We start from the raw sequence: 21,610 nt of genomic DNA, 5'->3' as shown, positions 1-21,610 counted from the left end.
CTTTGCATCTCTCTGTGCTATTACCGAAATCAATAGCCATCTTCCTCTTTGCTCCCTGTTTGTCTGCGCTGTTGTGCTATTTTATCAGAGGCTTTGTCAGCAAGACTCTGAGAGGCTTGAACGCTGCAGCCATCGCTGCTGAAGGGCGGGGAGAACCTTCGCTCTTGAAAAGAAACGCAGGCGTCGATCGATGGCTCTGTAATAGCGTGACTGAGGCATCAGGGTGCCGATGCATTCAGCTTTAGCTGTCCTCGAGCATCGTCCCCCTGTGCGAGTCGGTCCGCAACTAACCGAACCAATCACACACGCTTATATTAACCCCTTAGTTCGCAGACCCCATAAGCCTCCCGGGCTCCTTTTAAAACTCACCATCTCCAAAAGGGATAATAGCCTTATCGATTCACCTCTTTCTCTTTCTTTCAAGTTGGCAGGGGACCACGCAGAGCCGTTCAAATACTGGTGCGTGTTGTAGAAGCAGTGTCGTCCCGCAGAGCTGGGCTCTGGTATCGCGTACGTCAGCCAAGTCTGTTTTTTTACACCAGCATGCACGCATAACTAACACTAATCAGCCAGCGGTCCAAGGAACAATGTTTACCAATCACCAAGCTGACAAGCACATGAATAACACATGGAGTTTGGATTCACAATCGTTTTTGGGAACCGAGGCCCTTCGAAGCTCCAAAAGGATGAAGAAAAGGATGACAACTTGGGTGGCTTTACTGGGATATTAGTTCAGCTGGTGCATGTGCCACCCACATCAGTCCTACTGTCAAAGTAAATCTTCTTTCATTTTCCACCCAAGGCCAGAAAGGTGTGGTACCTTAGCGTTGTTTTGCTTGTTTGCATAGTGTAGTCCCACGTGCAGTACTGTTTTAACACGTTTAAAGTAGGGCTGTGTTGAAAAAATCGATTCACCGATTCTGAATCGATTTTCATGTTAATTACTAAAGATCGATCCTTAACTCAGAGAATCGATTTAATAATTAATAACTTAAACTTGCCGCGTCATTGAATTCACGCATGCGCGCGAGGTGGAAGGACATTAAAACAACGAACATAGCGGTCAGTAACGTTAAGCAAGCGGTTGTTTTGAAAACTCTAGAAACGCTCAAAGCTGCGATCTATATGTAAAATAATCCACTCATAACAAATGAACGAGTTATTCGTGTTATTTTTATAATAAGCGCCAGTGAATCCACCGCAGGTCTCCAGCAAAACTCTCTCTTTCTCTCTCTCTCTCTCCCTCCCTCTGTGCTCATGCAGCCGGTCTCTGACGGGCAGAGGTTTCTTGAGGCGCGCGCAACGGGTCGCCAAATGAAGAGTTCTTCTTGCACATAATGCTAATAGTTGTAACGTTTTCTGAACTTTAAGCAAGCTAAGACAAAACTCATCATATAGCACCCGTCATAATATCTATATCTAGAGCTCCGTCTCTCATATACAGGTATTTATCCTGTCAGTAGGTTTGTGCATATATTTATACCTGTTCATTTTACCTTTATTTTTAATGTAATGTATGCATAAATACAAAATACAATGCATACTATAGCTTCAATAGTCTATAAAATTAATAACTCAATTAAAAACAAGATTCTGTCTATCAAGACTTGCTGTTATCCTCTGGGCATTTTCACTTTAACATTATTTACTTTAAATTGTCCATATTTTAAAACTGTGGTGAGCAGTTAAAAGCTATAGTGAGTGGCAAATAACTGTACATTTTTATAATCCAAAAACAATATAAACTGAAAAACATGTATACATGAAATATACAGTTACTGTGAAATAAAATGACTCATTCTGTGGAATAGATTTTTGGTCATTCCGCCCACCCCTATCTGGCACCATTTTGGGCTTTTTTCAAAAACACTTATCTAAATCTCGAAGATCGGATCAGATCGGATCGAATCGAATCGAACAATGATAATCGATTCAAGACCTTGAGAATCGGAATCGAATCGATTCTTGAAATTTGAATCGAAACCCAGCCCTAGTTTAAAGTATCCAATCAGATTTTTTGAAGGGCTGCTAACGTCTCGGTTACGGATGTAACCCTCGTTCCCTGAAGGAGGGAACGGAGACGTCACGTCGTGACCGACGAATTGGGAACTCGCTTAGAGAGACCAATCTGCTTCGAATACTACTAAAACGCCAATGAACTTGGCATTGAGATATTTGCATAATGCTGGCGCCGCCCCGCCAGGTGCGTATATAAGCAGCAGGTGCAAATAGGGAAATTAGCTTCTTATTCGCTGAGAAAGCCGGAAAGTGTGACCGGCCGTAACAGCAGGTGGCAGCACCTGTGGCGACGGGACGTGACGTCTCCGTTCCCTCCTTCAGGGAACGAGGGTTACATCCGTAACCGAGACGTTCCCTTTCAGTCGGTCACTACGACGTCACGTCGTGACCGACGAATTGGGAATCCCTATCAAAACGCCACTAGGGGCTGACCTCTTCCAGTGACTGCGTAAAAGCCCTCCGGTTCCACTTAAGGAGGAGGAGGTAGGTTTTAAGGCAGAAGGCCGGGCACTAGATGTTCCTTTAACCCCACAGAAGTGCCAGCGACTGGGAAGCGCCCTACCTGAGCGGGATAGGAACGCTGCGGAAGCCACCACCCGTCTTAAGGGCTAATGGTGGGCGAAAGTCAACCGTAGTTGAGGAAATAAGACAGCCGTGGCTGTGTAAGCAAAGCAGTGCTCTGCTAAGGGAAACGTGGGCTAGTAGGATTAACCCCACGGAAAAATACTCACAATGGAACCCGGTGGGACACAATGTGGAGCCCGAGCCAGACACGTAGGTTCGCGAGGATACAGCTAGTGAAAGGCTGACAGCCAATGCTCCGCAACAAAGGCTGCCAAGGCAGCGGAGGAAGAACAATTCAAACCATTACGCATTTTTGTTCTGAAGGCCTTCCATACTGACACAGTTATGAAGCATCAGTTGGAGGCTGCAAGCCGACCTGCGAGACTGTTCTCCGTGCTCCCCCTGGTGAGGAAAGAACACGAGAGGATACAGGCTCGATACGAACACTGTAGAATTTAATGAACGTATTAGGTGTCGCCCAACCAGCAGCTCTGCAGATGTCTGTTAGCGAGGAACCACGAGCGAGAGCCCAAGATGAGGCAACACTCCGTGTGGAGTGCGCTCTCAAATTAAAGGGGCAAGGAATACCCTGAAGATTATAAGCCAGGGTGATAGTATCAACTATCCAAAGAGCTGGTCTGAGGTCCTGAGGCTTTGCGTGCGAACCACGTAGAGTCGCAGTGCGCGTACGGGGCACAACAAGCCATGGTTGGGTCTGCGTCCTCCGGGGGCAGCGCTTGCAAGCTCACCACCTTATCTCTGAAAGGAGTGGTGGGAACTTTGGGCACGTAGCCTGGTCTGGGCCTCAATGTTACACTTGAGGCAGCAGGACCAAACTGAAGGCACGAGTCGTCAACAGACAATGCATGTAAATCCCCTACTCTCTTCACTGAGGCCAAAGCTAGCAGGGTCAGAGGTTTCATTGATAAAAGCTTCAGACTCACAGACTGCAAAGGCTCGAACGGGGGGGCCTGAAGGGCTTCCAGCACCATGGACAGGTCCCAAGGAGGAATAGAAGGAGGGCGCGAGGGGTTTAGCCTACGAGCGCCTCTTAAAAATCTAATAACCAAATCATGCTGGCCAACTGATCTGCCGTTAATAAGTGAGTGATGAGCAGAAATAGCAGCGATATCAACTTTAATGGTGGAGGGTGACAGCCTACCGTCTAACCTATGTTGAAGATATAAAAGCACGATGTTAATAGGGCATTCTCTGGGGTCCTCGCGTTGCGAAGAGCACCAGGTGACGAAAAGGTTCCATTTAAACGCGTAAGCCCGTCTCGTAGACGGAGCTCGTGCCGCGTTGATTGTGTTAGATACCGCTTGCGGTAAATCACCTAAACCTTGCGCGCGCTCAACGACCACACATGGAGATCCCACGGGTCGGGGCGCGAGTGCCAATGTGCCCCCTCCTAAGAAAGAAAGTCCTTCCTCAGGGGAATCCGCCAGGGAGGGCTGTCGCGAGGAGCATTAACTATGAAAAACCAATTCCCAGTCGTCCAGTACGGACGATTAATAAAAGGCTCTCCTCGTCCTGCCTGACTTTGCACAGTGTCTGTGCGATTAAGCTCACTGGAAGGAATGCGTATTTGCGCATCCCCCGCGGCCAGCTGTGTGCCAACGCATCCACGCCGAGGCTGCCCTCGGTAGTGAATAAAATAGGCGACAGTGGGTATCGTCCGGCGACGCAAACAGATCTATCTACGCACAACCGAACTTCTTCCAAATTAGCTGGACCGTCTGGGGGTGGAGTCGCCATTCGCCGGGGCGCGCAGCTCGAGAAGCGCGTCCGCTGTTGTATTGAGCGAGCCCGGAATGTGAATGGCACGAAGGGACCTCAGATGCTTCTGACTCCAAAGGAGGAGATGACGAGCGAGATGCGACAGGTGACGAGAGCGCAAAACCGCCTTAACGGTAAATAACGCAACAGTCGCAATGTTATTGGTGTCGGCTAATACATCCTTCCCTCGCATCTCCATAGCGGAGCGTACAAGTCCCAGATATACAGCGCACCGCTCGCGGCAGTTGGGGTGCTATGCACACCCCTGAAACTGCAAGCCCGTCATACGTGGCGATCATCCCGTGCTAAGGGCATACATGCTACAGAATGCCAGGAGACCTTTCAGGGGCGCATTGTCTATCGGAAATGCCGGGTCTACCACGGGGAAGTTGGAATGACACGCAGGTGTAATGTTTACACGGTGTATGTCGGTGCGCCACGCTCTCCTCGAGACTCGATCGTAAGCCAACGCTGAAGCGGTCTCATATGAAGCAGCTCGGGCGGTGTCACAGCCGCAGCATGCTGTCATATGTCCAGGAGCTTCTGAAATTGTTTCAGAGGGACCGCGTACTTCCCTCGAATTAAACCGAGGCAAGTCAGAACTGACTGGTTGCGCGCTCTTGTAAAACACGCCATTTAGTCGATCGAGTCTAGTTTCCATACTGAGAAAAAGGATCCTCTGCACGGGGCAAAGGACTCTTTCCCAGTCGACCTGAAGACATAAACGAGCGAGATGCCGAAGCATTAACTCTGTGTTCGCGCACGTCTGCCAAGAACGGGCTATTATAAGTCGACGTACATAAAAGCAGAATGCGAACAACCCTCTCTCTGATATTTTAAAGCCGTGACTAGCACATGGAGACACGGAGAGAGAGAGACAGCTCGAATGATGTACTTAGTATTAATATGCCCACCCCACGACGCAGAGCGAAAAACGGTCTAAAGCGAGGGGAGATGGACACATAAAGTACACGTCTTACAGGTCTAAGGCTGCAAACGATCTGAATATTGAAATACGAGCCTCGGCGTTATCGTCCAAAAGAACACCTTTGTAGAGCCGGTGCGTAAATCAAATCGATCGTAACCCGCCGCGTATTTTGGGTACTATGAGATAAAGGCTGGAAAAACCCTATCATCATCATCATCTCGGTAAGAGGGACCGGCTCGATACATCCTTCGCCAACAGGACATCGACCTTTGCACGCAGTACATGTGCATCGGGCGCTTTCACCACAGTGAAATGAAAGCCCGAGAATTTTGGGGTGTGCCGGATCTTGTAACCGAGGCGGATTGTGCGTAAAACCCAACAAAACGGGCTGGGAACTGAAGCCAAGCACCCAGGCACCGTACGAGGAGAATTAACGACACTACCGAAGTACCCGCGGTGGGGCAGCGAAGCGAGACAGGTGGGACTGCCGGTGCGTCTGCTGTGACAGCATAAGCATCTACAGTATGTGTGTGTGACACTGACCTGAGCCCGCTGAGGGTGACGGTCGTCTGGTCTCCTCAGCGGAGAGCACAGACTCCGAGGAGGGTGCTGGTGGTCCCGTCTCCTCAGCGGAGAGCTGGAACTCCTCAGGACACCCGCTGGCGACAGAGGAGAGGGAGGAAGAGCACGTAAATGCCCGCTCACATCTCTCTCGATCCTCTGGAGACCTGGAGAAGGAATAGGAATGCACTCTTTTTGTGGTTTTGTGGGTGCCGGCTGAGAAGCCGGCGGAACAGAACAAAACGAAACCAAAGATTCTCCACCCGGCCCTCTACCGGTGGAGGGAGCGATGCCATCACCGTCTCCCGTAGAGTGATCCCATCCGAATCCAGGTCGCCCGTCTCAGGGCCGCTTCGATTTCCGTTTACCACGGGAAGCGGGTGGGGCGGGCGGGGCGGGCTGCCGACGGCTGTTCCCCCTCCGTGGCCTGGAAGATGTTCTAGTGGGGGGGGTGGAGGCAGCCGCCGCAGGGCGCCCTCGGCGAGGAGCAGACGGGGCCGCCGGCGCTGGAGGGCGAGATGCAGGTCGCTTGCGCCGGGGCATGATCTGAGCGATCGCCTCCGTCTGCTTCTGGGCGGCGGAGAACTGCTGGGCAAAAGACTCCACCGACTCACCGAAGAGACCAGCCTGGGACACGGGAGCGTCTAAGAACTTGTTCTTCTCCGCATCCGACATGTCCGCCAGACATAGCCATAAGTGGCGTTCCTGGACCACCATCGTGGACATGGCACGACCAATCGCCTGCGCTGTCACCTTCGTAGCGCGAAGAGCCAGATCAGTGGCAGCCCGGAGCTCCGAAAGGACAGGCGAGTCGTGTCCTCCCTCGTGCAGATCCCTCAAGGCTTTGGCTTGGTGAACCTGCAGCAACGCCATTGCGTGCAGGGCTGAGGCCGCCTCTCCACATGCCTGGTGGGCAGCGCCCGTTAAACCGGAGGACTGTCTGCAGGCACGAGAGGGGAGGGTTGGGCGGTCCTTCCAAGAGGGAGCGTGTGCCGGACACAGCTGCATCGCGACAGCACGCTCCACGGGAGGGATGCCCGTATAACCCTTAGCGGCTCCGCTGGTGAGGGAGGTGAGGGGGGAGGGCTGAAACGGCCGTAATCTCGTGGAAAACGGCGACTTCCAGGTTCTAGTCAGCTCCTCGTGCACCTCGGGGAAGAAAGGCACCGGTGGAGAGGGTTGTGAAACCCGGGCAGCTCCAAAGAACCAATCATCCAGGCGGGACGGTTCGGGCTGAGGGGGGGGAACCCACTCTAACCCTACGGTCTCCGCCGCTCGAGCGAGCACGGCCACCATCTCTGGATCGAACTCCGGCGTCCCAACCCGACCAGAGGGAGGAAGGGCGTCGGGGTCCACGTCAGGGGGAGGAGGCCCACCCTCGGATGCTGCGGCGTCGGTGGACCCGGAGGGCGGCGCGATGGATTCTAGAGACATCGTAGAACACGACGCTGAAGTCTCCATCGGCACATCAACCGGCTGTGGATGAGGAGGCTGAGAGCCTGAGGACGAATCCCCCGCTCGGCTCAGCACAGTGATGCGCAGGTCGTCCTTAGAGAGCTTCACAGCCGCACCGTGGCGGCGTTCAGCACTCGCATGACGAGGGTTGCGTTTTTCCCGGAGGAAAGACAACCGTCTGCGCAAATCCACAAGGGACATGTTCTCGCAGTGAGAACACTTACCCCCAGCGAACGCTGCCTCTGCGTGCTCGATGCCCAAACACGAAAGACAACGCTCGTGACCGTCCTTCGGACCCATGTATTTGCCGCACCCAAGATCGCACGGACGAAAAGCCATCCTGAAAAGGACGCTGATGTCCGGATATACGAGAGAGTGGCTGCCTTTAACAAGGCACAAAGCTCTCTCGTATCACTCTTTTAGGGAAATTCACTCAGATGCTCAGTTGATGATGCGCACAGGGAAAGGCAACGCACACACTAAAACTCAAAACAACAAACAGGTGTAGAGTCGTGGAATTAAGCGAAGCGTCCGCTGTGGTACTGCTAGTCCAACCAACTTCAGCAATCAGATCCCAACAGAGTAGAGTAGCTTCTCAGTAGCAGATACTGCAGGCTTTCGAAGCGAATAAAAGCTAATTTCCCTATTTGCACCTGCTGCTTATATACGCACCTGGCGGGGCGGCGCCAGCATTATGCAAATATCTCAATGCCAAGTTCATTGGCGTTTTAGTAGTATTCGAAGCAGATTGGTCTCTCTAAGCGAGTTCCCAATTCGTCGGTCACGACGTGACGTCGTAGTGACCGACTGAAAGGGAACCTAGGTGTTTTTAGCAATATAAAAATAATCTCTGGGATCCCCAGTGTGTGTCTGTAAGTCTCAGATCTTTTATTATACGATGTTGAACATGGCCATTTGTGGCTGCAATGAAAAACTTGCTATTTTTGTGTGCGTTATTTAAAGGGACACTTCACCCATTTGCATTAAGCTTTGAACCCCAGTCATGTTTTTGAATGGTCGTGCATCAGTTCCTCAGTTGCCACTGAGACAGGACAAATACAGATTTCAGTGTTGCACTTCCTTCTTTCAATAATGTAAAAATCATCGTTTTGCATCATTGAAATCAGGAAGTCCAATATCTTTGTTGAGGGGGTGAGACTACAAACACCCCCTTTCTCGGTCAAATAGGCACCAAGTTCGAAATGTATGCTACATTTCGACTACAAATATGATGCACTTTCAATAAAGATTAATGTTTCTACGGGTGAAATGCTCCTTTAAAAGCAAAGAAAGGTTCTGTTCCCCCACCTGTATGTAAATTAGGGGGTAGATCCCTTAAGGCCCGGGTATACTTTTTTTCCGCGTCCGCGTCCGGCTCGCGCGCGCACGCGTCCGCGCAGCTTTCCGAGTATAGTCCCCGCGGCTACACGCGGATGGCCGCGTTCGACACTATACGCAATACAAATGATTTCTTATTCAAATTATTAGTCTAACAGGCTGTCAGGGCAGCACTGATTTGGAGACATTTACAGTACATTAAAACATTAGGATAGGTGAAGAAAAGTAACTGATCCACCATTGCAAACACAGTTTAGAACAAACAACAAGACAACAAAGAACAGGAATCAAACAAACATGCTCCAGAGCTTTCTGTTCTTGGAAGAAGTAAAAGTTAAAGAAGAAAAACGATAGTGTGTAGGCAAATGCTGTCTATTTCCTTTGTATAATTGTTTATAGTGGAGTGTCCTGTCTAAATATTTTCACGCGCATGCGCTGTCGTACGTGGACTGTACGCGCACTGTCCGCGCGGTCTCAAATTTTGGGCTGCACGCGGACGGTCCGCGCGGCCGGCCGCGGACCCTCCTGATGACGAAAATGACGTCATGCGGACGGCGCGCATACGCGGACGTCCCTAGTATACTTTCGGCTTTACACATGTGCTTTGGACTACATCAAAACGTGTCTCTGACAGAAGGTTGAACTATGCGCTCATAAGACAAGAGTCTGTGAGAGGTTACGGTTGGGGGTGTAATCAGTGTGACATCACATTGATAGGGGATCCCCCACAGCCTGTTTTGTGTGACTGTTGCGGTTTAAAGGAGATTAAACAAAGAATTTATGGATTTGTATAATAACAGGATGTTTCTGCGCACACACACTGGTGACTATTTTCTGATAGAAGCACATTTAAAAGTGCATTTTCTAGGTTAAAGGCGGGGTGCATGATTTTTGAAAACAATTTGGAAAAGGAGTCGTGCTGAGTACCAAAACACACTTGTAGCCAATCAGCAGTAAGGGCGTGTCTACTAACCAACATCGTTGCCTGGGTTGCGTATGTGTGGGGCAGGTCTATCAAAAGAAGGTCCAGATTCTATAGGGGTAGGGGCGTGTTTGTTTAGGTGATTTTTAATATCAACATTGGCTTTTAGGGATCTTGCACCCCATATTTAAGGGGGCTTTAAATTATATATGTTCTTGTGATTCATTTTGTCAAACAAGTGGATTTTAAATTGAGATTTAAAAAAAAAGTTTATCTTAAAAGTTTATTTAAAATATGTATGCACTCTAAAATATTCTAGATTGCTTCAACCCAGGGTTGGATTGGACAAACCCACCCAGGTGAAAAAAGGAGACTTCCAAGATGTTCTTAAAGTGCTCTATTTTCAGGCACTAATTGTGTAAAAACTCTTCTTTAGTATGTCTTAAGATAATCTTAAGAACATCTAAGTGTACTCAGCTGTGTTATTTTGAGACACCACACATAACTAAAATGTGCTTTATACACTATCTTTGTATTAAAAATTCTATTTAGTTACCACTTGAACCCATCTTTCATACAAACCCATCTTTTTACAAGTGGTAAAAAATATTTTTTTTTATACAGAGATAGTATATTTAAAGCACATTTTAGTTATAATTCATGGTGTCTCAAAATAACATAGTTGAGTACACTTAAGATTATCTTAAGAAATACTAAAGAAGAGTTTTTAGTTTATTAGGTACAACATTAGTGCGTGAAAATAGACCACTTACTAGTCCTTGAACTCTGACTAAGTACATTATGGAAGATTCTTTTTTTAACCTGGGCAAAAAAACTGGCGAGAACCCGTTAAACTCTACAAGTTGATCTATACACAAATTGAGGGAGGGACAGTTTCCCTAACCTCTATGGGAGGAAACAAATTTACTTGGAGTAAGGGCGCACTCATATTATCCAAACCAAACCAAACCATGCCCCAGTAAAGCTCTCTCTTAACACTGGAACCCACCATAATGATAAGTCTGTGTTTTTTATTCGGAGTCGTTTGGTGCGCGATTACAGACAGCCCTCTCACATGTCATCATATTGCTTAGTTGATCTGTCACGTGTGCAGCTCGGACATTTACGTAACCCAGCTGCGCGCATCAAAAGGTTTTTACGGAGGCAGATGAAGGTGAGTTGTCGCGCAACTGACGTCTTCACCTTTTGAATCGCGCGATTGCGCTCACACCACAGCCTTCTGCGCTCCGGCCCACCTCTGCAACCTGGCCGCGGCGAGATTAACCAATCCGCGCCCGGGAGCGGAACAGAGCGATCACACTAGTCAAACAAACTAGACTTTGAGGGTTAAACGCGCCGGAGCGCAGTTTGGTTTGGATAGTGTGAGTGCGCCCTAAGTCCACGCTGACACAAGAGAACATGCACAGAAAGGCCACTTTACTGTACCCATCCGAGTCTCGCACCTTCTTGCTGTGAGGCAACAGTGCTACCCACTGAGCCATTGTGCCACCCCAACCACTAGGTTTAAACTATAGGGTTGTTCAACTTTCAGACCATGATTGGGACATGTTTAAGTTAATTTAGCAATGCTTGGGTTATATATCCAACCATGTGCTGAAACAACCCAACATTTTTTGTAGTGTGGGACTCTTTGTACCAGTACCATTAGACTAAGAAGTTTTACAGTAGGGCCCAAAGAGGATCAGGACTGCACACCCTTCTCAAAAAAGATGCAAAAAGAGAATATGGAGAACAAATTTCATAGGATTGAACTGGATTATGAATGGCTTTTAATGTGTATTTGTGGGGATCTGTTTTATATTACTGTGGAAGAAAAGAGTCATCTTTGTAACGTCACCCATCATTATAGCAATAGATAAACATTTCTTCATATCTTCAATTTAGTTTTTCCTTAAAGTCAGCATTTTTTTCATACAATGTTTAGATGTTCAACGCTGACAAATCCTAAAGAAGAAATATCCACAATTTTAATATGATTGTTGTTTTGAGTCACTGGATGGCCCGAGCATATTTCTCAAGGGCCAGTGCACTTGCCCTGTGTGTTTCTTTAAACCTCTTCTCTCTGAAGTCAGGTATGTTTTTGTAAAGCACACAACGTCTGTGAAATCCCACTGAGTGGCTTTCCACTGTTTTACTCCAGAATTCTGTTTTTAATTCAGTGCCTAATCTTCAGGCTCGACTGAAAATTACATTGTTCGCTTTAAACCGCCAGTGAATGGACACATTGAAAGACGTTTGAAAGCACCTTGTCTGCCGAACAGTGTCGCCGAGTTCTTTGAATTCATCGGAGCGGGGAGCGAGCGAGCGAGCTAGAGAATAGTAAACACTTCACCCGTTCCATCATGTGGAATATTTATCAGAGTCATTTTCCTGGTCTTGATAAATTAATGTTTTGACAGCAAATCAAACACGGGCGATAACTCCCTGTCAAAATGCCTCGCCGCAACGTTTGAATACCTGCTCAGACCGCGTTCGAATAGCGCATTTACATAATTTCGAAATCAAAGGAAGTGGCGTATTCAAATACCTCAGAAGTAGGGAGTGTGGCCTGCTTAAACAGACAAAGGGAAAGAAAGTGGCTCTTTTATTTTCGCAATGGTGGTGCACTAAAGTGAAAATGATTGAAATATGAATCAGCTGCCAAATCGAGCATAACTGAGATCTGCCTGGAGAAAAAATTGAGGGACCACAGTCTTATTAACAAGCTTGAAATGTCATTATCCACAATTCAGAATTAAATTATGTTATCTGTTTTTCTAAAGGAGCGGTGACAAAATGCCTTACGATGAAGAACAAAAGCGTGTATGACGACTTCTTTATTCTGGTTTATCTGTTGTAAAGTGTTATGTGGCCTGTGATAAGGGCAGCTGTGTGCACTCCCCTCACCTGTGCCCCCAGCCGGACGGATGAACAGACTTAAATGATCTAATTATCCAGCCTATGGTTTGTTTGAACTGCAGATTGAACACAGACATTTTAGATAAGATTTCTTCAGACAAAGTGTGAATAGATTCGCAGTAACTGTAGCTGACGTTTCTCTTTAATTGCAAGAAAAGATGTGCTTTTGTTTTTCTCTCTGTTAAACATTTTTTTAGGAACTTGCATTCATTGATGGTGCTTTATAAGGCAAACATTACTGTTTTTATTGCTTATACTTAAAAACCTAGTGAAGTACCTTAAAAATGTGCAGCTCTGTTCGATCCGTTTACGTAATTTACACTAAAACTAAAGTTTGGGTGGGGCATATTGAGTGACTCCTCCTCGATATTTAGAAAAGCATTACTTAAAACACTTAAAGGGGACATTTGTCAAATAAATCTTTGGTGTCCCCAGAGTATGTATGTGAAGTTTTAGCTCAAAATACTATATAGATAATTTATTATAGCATGTAAAAGTGGCCACTTTTTGGGTGTGTCCTTTTAAATGCAAATGAGCTGATCTATGCACTTAATATCATTGCTGTGGTTGGATAGTGCAGACTAAGGGGGGGTATTATCTACTTCTGACATCACAAGGGGAGCCAAATTTCAATTTCCTATTTTTTTCACATGCTTGCAAAGAATGGTTGACCAAAACTAAGTTACTGGGTTGATCTTTTTTACATTTTTTAGGTTGATTGAATCACTGGGGATCCAATTAAAGCAATTAAACATGGAAAAAGTCAGATTTTCATGTTATGTCCCCTTTAAAAGTACATCAACATTAGTGTTTCTCGAACAGGGATCTGGGATCCAATAGGGGGCCGTAGCGAAACTCCAAGGGGGCCTTAAGATGACTTTAAATAAGACAAAACAAGCATTACAATAAGCTAAAACAACAAAAATCAAGATATTTCGTAGTGATGGGTTATTTTTATTACAAATATACAACTAGGGTGAATTGCCCTAAAGTGGGGCACTGCTTAATGTGGGACACAGTGTTTGTAGGTCCCCCAAATACACATAAATGCCAGTGAAACTATGGGATCACAAAAGAAAAAACTAACATGACCTCTCAAATGTCCAGTCATACATGTGGGTGGAGCAATTATTATATAGGAAACACATTTCACAGAAGTCTGAAATTCAAAAAAAATTCCCACATTTGGGCAATTCACCCTATTTAGTTATGCCAAGCTCTAGTATATTTTACTCAGTAGGAATTGTGAGTTGAAACAAGTTGAGAACCCCTGATCAACATGATAAGAAATAACTAAAACAAGAAAAATCGTCATTGGAAAAAATGTATTTAAAGTGTAGTTTGATTTTTAATTTGGTTCACGTCCCATTCATTTACATGAAGAGGGTGTGGTTTATGTATTACCTATAATGCAGCCAGCCACTAGAGGGCGAGCAAAGTTTGGGTTAATTTTTCAGGAAGTGTGTGCCAAACCAACACTTATCTCACAAGAATTAGTACATATTTTACGAGTTGGCTAATTCGAAATTAATTCATACAACCACATTCGTAAGTTTTGGTACGATTTGCCATGACCCCTGTGATGTTGGGGTTAGGGGTTCGGTATCCTTGTTGTTTTTTTCATGAGAATCGTACAATTTTGCATGATTAACTTCGTATGAATTGATTAGAATTAGCCAACTAGTCGAATATGTACGATTTTTTGTAAGATCGGTCTGGCCAAACCAACAAGCAAGTAGGAAACCCCATAGACTTATACAGTATTGAATGAGCAAGCTACTGTATGTGTGAATATTAAGAGACTTGGAATGAGGATCTGGTCAGCAACACCATGGCAACCATCTAGTGATGCCCTAGCAACCACCTAGGAAACCTTGGCCACTAAACTACGAAGAATAACTACTTAGACCTCCTTCATAACCACCCACAACACCCTGCAGCTTCTTCATGTCAGTGGGTTTGGCACGGGGGAGCTTTATCAAGTGTCTTTGATAATCTGAACCCTGTACTTGTTGATCTTGTTTTATAGAAACAGGATGTGTTGTTTGCATCTAAACAGACCACTCTATCTCACTCCGAGACACTCCAGAGCTGATGACTCTAATTGAATGATATGACTCACTGGGTTAATAGCGCGACTGATTGTTGGCTCTGAGGAGCTGGAGCTGACAGAATGACGAATTATCGTGAATAATGATGGGTGAATTATCCAGAGTTAATGCTGTCTGATTGATCTGCTCTCTCCATGCAGGAAACAGAAATCCTTAACACTGCAGTGCTCACGGGAAAGACCGTTGCCATGCCAGTGAAGGTGGTCACCGTTGGAACAGAGGGTACGGTGACCGACGTGACCGAATCTGTGGAGTGTCGCTCGACAGATGAAGATGTGGTTAAGGTGGGTTTGGAGACGCACACAACTCTAATATGAACAAAACACATGGAGCCTGGGTGTCACACTTTTCATAAACAGCAAAATATCTTAAGGTGCGCGTATTTTTGAAAGTTAGTTTTAGCACAATTTTTGTTGGCGTAATGGAATCCTGCCCATAAGCAGCATACTTTTAATAGGTAAATGATTATGAATCACAAAAAGAAATGCAAAAGTTAATACCGTAAAGTATAAACTGTAGTTATAGTCAACAACATTTGTATTAAACAAACTTTATATTACAACAAAAATACTTGTGACAACTTGCCCCACTCTTACTTTTATGGGACAATATTGTTGTTATGAGTAAACAGTATGTCCTTTTTGGTTAAAATCCACCTTCATTATCTATCTGACCATTGCCTGAATGTTTAACAGTGTTGTTTTCAGTGTTGTTTACCCAAGAGCCATTGCAAAAATAATGATGCTGGAGAGTAGAATTCACCAACATTTGTGATTCTGTAGTTAAGATAAAACCCTTTTGACGAATTTCCATTGTGACAACTAGCCCCAGCCTCTCCATAGTGTAATGATGTTATCAATAAGTCTGCAATGTGGTGTGATTTATTGTCAAGCACAACATACATTTTGCTAGGTTTCCCCAAAAAGATCCACACAAGCTAAATGAACTGGCAGCAACACATATAGCCTGGGAAAATTCAGCATTGCCGGGAACTGTTGTAAGGCACGTACAGTGTATGTGCCGTTAAGGCAAGTATATTAGATTTGATTTAAATCACTATATATTTCCACTGTTACCAGTCTGATGAAATGTCTATTTTGAGTGATCAACCTAGAGGCGAAAAATCAGAGGAATGTCAAATGACGTCTTTTCACGAATACTTTTCCGAGCTTGTGCCTTCCGCTTCCTCTTGCCTTTTGGGAACAAAATATGAGAGCATTTTATGGGGAGGAAAATGACAATTCCAGTAAAAGTGTGAGTGAGTATGTGTGCGTGCGTGTCGGTGTGTGTCCGTGTGTGTGCGTGTTTGTGTGTCCGTGTGTGTGCTTGCTCCCTTTGGGTTTAATTATCTGATGGTCACCCCACTGCGAAACACTGGACTCTGGAACCCCTACCCATAGCACGCACACACTCACAAAAATTACAAATACACACAGTTATAGGCATACTCACTAACACACACACACAACAGTACAAAAATACAAACACACAATCACAGATGCACTGTACTGTTCATGCATACTCACATACACACGCACTCAAATACATTACAAAAATACACACACACACACGCGCGCGCACGTTCTGGTTTCCATGTTTTTTGGGGACATTCCATAGACGTAATGCATTTTATTCTGTACAAACTGTATATTCTATTCCCCTTACCTGCCCCATTCCCTAACCCCAACCATCACAGGAAACTGTCTGATACCTTAGATTTTCAAGAAACATCATTCTGTTTGATTTATTAGCTTGTTTCCTCATGGGGACATCAAAATGTCCCCATGAGGTCACAAAAACACTGGTATTCCTATCTTTGTGGGGACAATTGGTCCCCCCAACGTGATAATTACCCGGCCGCGCACACACACACACAAAAGTACAAAAATAAACACACACTCACAGATGTACTGTACTCTTCATGCATACACATACACATACACACACACACAACAGTACAAAAATAAACACACAAACACACTCGCAGATGTACTGTACTCTTCATGCATATACACACACACACAAACAGAGATATACCATGCTCTGGATTTATAGTAGCTGTAGTAATATGCCATTATTGCCTCCTGGCCTACAAGTACATCAAGTGCTTTTTTCGAGTCTTGCAGAATTTGTATACGTTCCACAAACACCAATTATTGCTAAAACGTTGGTTTGTATCGCCTGTATCAATATTGCATGGCAAGCGATCCCCTTCACTCTTTCCTAATCAGAGTGTAATTGGGTTACATCTCAATATCTGTGACTCCTTTACTGCAGTTCCCTACTTTCCCAGCCCAATTTAACATCTGAATTACCTTCTTTCTTTCTTAAGGGCATTTCAATTAGCTCTTCTTGATATTATATTTGTCAGACGAGATTATGAAGGGCCCCATGGAAAGACATTTAGCTGTTAGTTTGATGTGCAATATTTCTTTGTGATGCCTTTCGATTTAGAGCCGTCTAGACAAGCCGACAAATGAGCTGATCTTCTGCGCAGACAGATACAGGTGATGGACGGAGCGAGAGTAATGAGGGAGGGAAAGAAGGACAGAGACGGAAGTTGTAAGAGATATGGAGATGGAGGGCGGGTGTTCCTTTACATGGCACAGTATTGTGATGCAGGAGGGTTTGGGCACATTTGTGTGCATGTTGGGTTGGTTGAGTAAGCTTCTGAATGCTTTAAAAACATAGCAACACAATTCAATTCTATTAAGTTTGTATAAGACTAAATGTATGTACATCTGTATCTAAATGGTAGATTTTAGGACCTTTTTTGAGGATACTGTACCAGTGACAGCTCGGGACCATTTTTGACCATGAACCAATTTTTCCGACAGTGTCCCAAAAAGGTTTTAGAACCATTTTTTTTCCACAAAAAAGGTTTATACATAATAGCTGCACCCACAGGCTGAAATTGACTTGCTTGAGGTTCTTCAATGAACTTATTTCTAGAACCTTTTCTACAAAAGAAAACCTTTTGTGAAACAGAAAGGTTATTCAGATGTTAAAGGTTCTTCATGGGACCATACAGCCAAAAATAGTTTTTCTACGGAATTGGGTAGCACCTTATTTTTAAGCATCAAGTTGGGGCAAATGAACTGTTGCACCTTTTCATCTGGTGAACATCCAGAGCAGTTCAAGATGAACTGCTAATAAGCTCTGTCAGTTTCAGACAAGAAAAGAGGGGCAAAATTTACGTCAGACAGTCATCCCAGTCTGGTTTCTATGTCTGAATGGGTCATTAAGTACCCGACCCGCAGGGAGTCTTGACATCCTACGTAAATGTCTGTCTCTTTAGCGGTCTTAATGTTCCAGATTAATACCTTGCCAGACTCATTATGATGCTTACAGAGACTCATGGGTGCAACAGGGTGGCTGACCAATCCACATACTTGTCCAAACGGACGCCCTTTATGGGCCACCGGCTGCAGCTGTCACTGGCACTTTCTGTTCGTTTAATGGAAGACTTACAGTCTTGAATTGAGGATATAAAGAATACAGTTATATATAAAATTGTTTCATTACGTCTTATATGAGTAGATTCAGGCAGTTTAACAGGAGGTTAAAGCAACACTATGTAGTTTCCATGTAAAAATGACTTACAGCTCCCCCATGTGGTTGAAAAGCGCAACAGTGCCTGGTATCAGACACTCTTCTGCAGGCAGGGGGAGGGGAGGGGCTGTGTTTCCTACCCTCCACCGCCACTTTCAGAGTGTGCTTGTAGCAGCTAGGAGGCTGCTCAGGTTGCAGCAACAGTACAATTTGTCCAGTTAAAAGTTGTTCTATCACTGAAATAATTTTAGAGACATTATTTAAAGGTAAAAAAACTACATAGTGTTGCTTTAAGGTCGCACTGTTCTTTGACCAATCCGAGCCTGGGTACGCTTTCGTCGTTAGGATGCGATTGTTTTGAAGAAAACAGGAATTCATTTTATTAATGTATGTTATGATTTTAATTTTGTATTTTTTTCTTTCCGTGTGTCTCAATCAGCTCCCTTGTTCAGTAGTCAGGGCACTGATCAGGGAGTCGGCCATTTTAAGGGCTGTCTCAATCGCAAAATCCGTTCAGTGCACTGGAACGTTCGTTCCCTAAAAATTCCCACAATGCAACGCAAAAAACAGTGAGCATCGATGTTCCCTATGTTCCCTAACCGGAAATCACGTGACCTTTTCTGACGCTCGCCACCCGAACATCACGTGATCCAACTCAATAAACTTTATGAAATGTTACAGAACTTTTATAAAGACAAACGTTTGTTTTAGTTGTAAATATAAACACACATTGCTACACAGTAAGGGATCACAATCTACTCAATATTTAAAATAATAATATTTATTTAAAATTGTAAATATATTTATTACATTTAAAATGTAATTATATGCCTCCAATTTTATGCACAGATATGTAAGAGAATAATGACAGCATTTTCCACAATGTACTGTTTTTTAAAATTAAGTCAGAGAGATGTTGGTTTTGCCGGTTGTTGATGAGTAACAGCTGTGAATAATCACAACGCGCTAAGCAGCCACGTGACAGAAAAATAAGTGAACATTGTCCCAATGTGAAGTGAGCTAGGGTCCTTACCAGTGCCCGAACCTGTGTACACGATATACTGATTCACGACCTCGGGAGCTAGGGAACGAATTGAGACACACGGAACGTCTTTTCTAAATAATTTATTAGTTATACTCTTCTGAGCCTTTCATTTCAATCTCCTCATGTTGAATGAATACATTTGCCTTTGTTGTATATATATATATATATATTTGTATTTAATAAAAAGAAAAAAATTGGAGTAAAGCACTCTCTTAACATCGAAGCCCATTGTAATGTTAAGTCTGTTTTTATGCGATGACACACAGCCCTCTCACATGTGTGTCTATCATATTGTGATTTCCAATCATACTGCATGCTTGAGCCCAAGTACCTGCAACAATCAGATAAGCAAAAGTGCATACATCTGCTCAGACCCTGACGTGGCGCTAAGCACTTTTCCAAGTCAAAGACGTGGATCTTTGCTTACACACACTTTAGGATCAAATCTGTGCGTACGCACGTTTTTTAAATGAGGCCTGTGGTTTGGTTTGTTTTGGATAGTATGAGTGCGCCCTAACAGATATAATAAGTCTAGGGACCTTTTATCAGTACAAGACATATTTTCTATCACGGGTCTGCGTTCTCGAGCTTTTGTAAGACTTTGAAGGTCTTCTGCCTTATGCATCTGAATAATTTTCAGGTTTTCAGACAAAGCATGAAAGTACAGCACTAAAAAATTTTAAGTTAATCACAGCTTATATAAATACACTGAAAAAAATAACTTTTTATCTGTAAAACAAAATAAAATTACTATAAAGCATTACTATAAAATTTACTTAATAAAATCCTCGTAAAAATGTCCACACTTTTTTAAAAAAAACTTACTGCTTTAATTTCAAGTACAACTTAACTACCAAAATCAAATAAAATCTACTTAATAATACATTTGTAAACCCCTTAGCGTTCCAATGTACCGCGGGAGGTGAACACTTCATTATTTCACAGAAAACTTCATGACGTACAACAACTCAAAAACAAAAAGCTAAACGTTACATTGGAAAGCTGAAAATTTTGTGATTCGAAAGATGTAAATACAATCAGCACAGCAGGTACGATTAGTGCTTTTTGTGTGTTTTTTAGCCTTTTTTAGGAATGTAAGGGGTTCAATTAAGTAAATGTCACTTAATTATTTTTATTTTAGAAGTTAAATTAATTTTAATTGTTTAGGTAAAGTCTATTACTTTTTTTAAATACTGAAGAATTGTTGTCCTAAAAAAGAAAATAAAATAAAACTGTTGTAGGACAGATTGTATTTACTGTTTGTTATTTTCTTTTACATAGTTGTATGGACTTAGTTACTCTTAATGAAAATAAATAAGTACAAACACAAAATTCCACACACATATCACACAACCATTAAGACTTTAAACAGAAAAAAAAAACACTTTTATACAGGCATGAACTGGTGACCCATATGATGTCACAACCAAAATGGGTGCTTAGCATGGTAAGTGTATAAAAGTCCCAGGTTGTATATTGCACAGGTTTGGTTCTGGAAAATGGAAACTGGCGAGTGTTTGTAATCTTTGTATGCATGTTTATTGCCCAATAAATGATAGTAGATAAAGAATATGTGTGTGGTTATTTCAATGTTTTATGGCAGATAAAACAGATTCACGGGGGGCTGTGAAATAGTGCCAAGGGGGCCTCAGTTTTATGACATTTTACAAAATACATTCATTTATCATGAATTCTGTGTAATTAAACCTAAAAAAGCCAACTAACCAACAGCACTACTAGGTATAATTTAATATGTTTTGTTTAATTAAAATGTAACATTTTAGAAGTGTTTTTGTCCTAAATTTTCTATCGGGGCTGTGAAAGGAATGTACCATACACAAGGGGGGCCGCAGGCTGAAAATGTTTGAGAACCACTGCACTACACCACTACACAGATCCGTGTATACATTTAATGCCGGCAATTGAATCGTGATTTGTGTTAATGGGGGCTGTGTAATAATAATAACTGTGTATGAGGCTAGTCACAGTGCCTTAACCTCATATTACACTGTGACACTGACTATACTGTAGGTCAAATATTAAAGAGCACCCATTTCATTGCTTAAAAACAACGTATTTGGTATAATACAATGTGTTCGCGTGGTGTATGGTTAAAAAAACACATTATTTTCCACACACCGTACATTTTTGTAGCTCGATTTCACTCTCTTCCTGAAACGCACGGATTTGAAAAGCTCTGTGTCCCTGATTGGCCAGCTAATCTGTACGTTGTGTTTGGCCTGAATACCTCTGACGTCAGCCGAAAATGTGACGCTCCTTACACTGTTTGAAAGGTGTTCGACCACAATGCAATGCTAACACGAGTTAACTTACAGGCTGTGAGTTTGAAGTGGGAAAAATTATGATAATGTCGGTCTGCCTACAATCCGTGTGTTTGTTGTAGTCCAGAAAAGAGA

At 43.9% G+C, this 21,610-nt stretch overlaps 1 protein-coding gene across 1 annotated transcript in view; it reads left to right on the top strand.

Annotated features, from left to right (window-relative positions):
- Positions 1-21,610, top strand: part of LOC135721764 (transmembrane protein 132C) — a 193,060-nt gene that overhangs the window by 156,305 nt on the left and 15,145 nt on the right. The window contains exon 5 of the mRNA XM_065244225.1: positions 14,737-14,880. Coding sequence (XP_065100297.1) covers positions 14,737-14,880 — 144 coding nt within the window. The remainder of the gene's footprint in view (positions 1-14,736; positions 14,881-21,610) is intronic.

The sequence above is a fragment of the Paramisgurnus dabryanus genome, chromosome 18 (genome assembly GCF_030506205.2).
Source record: "Paramisgurnus dabryanus chromosome 18, PD_genome_1.1, whole genome shotgun sequence".
NCBI classification, from domain to species: Eukaryota; Metazoa; Chordata; class Actinopteri; order Cypriniformes; family Cobitidae; genus Paramisgurnus; species Paramisgurnus dabryanus.
The sequence above is the reverse complement of the archived record's forward strand: the minus strand, read 5'-3'. Positions and strand labels throughout refer to the sequence as shown.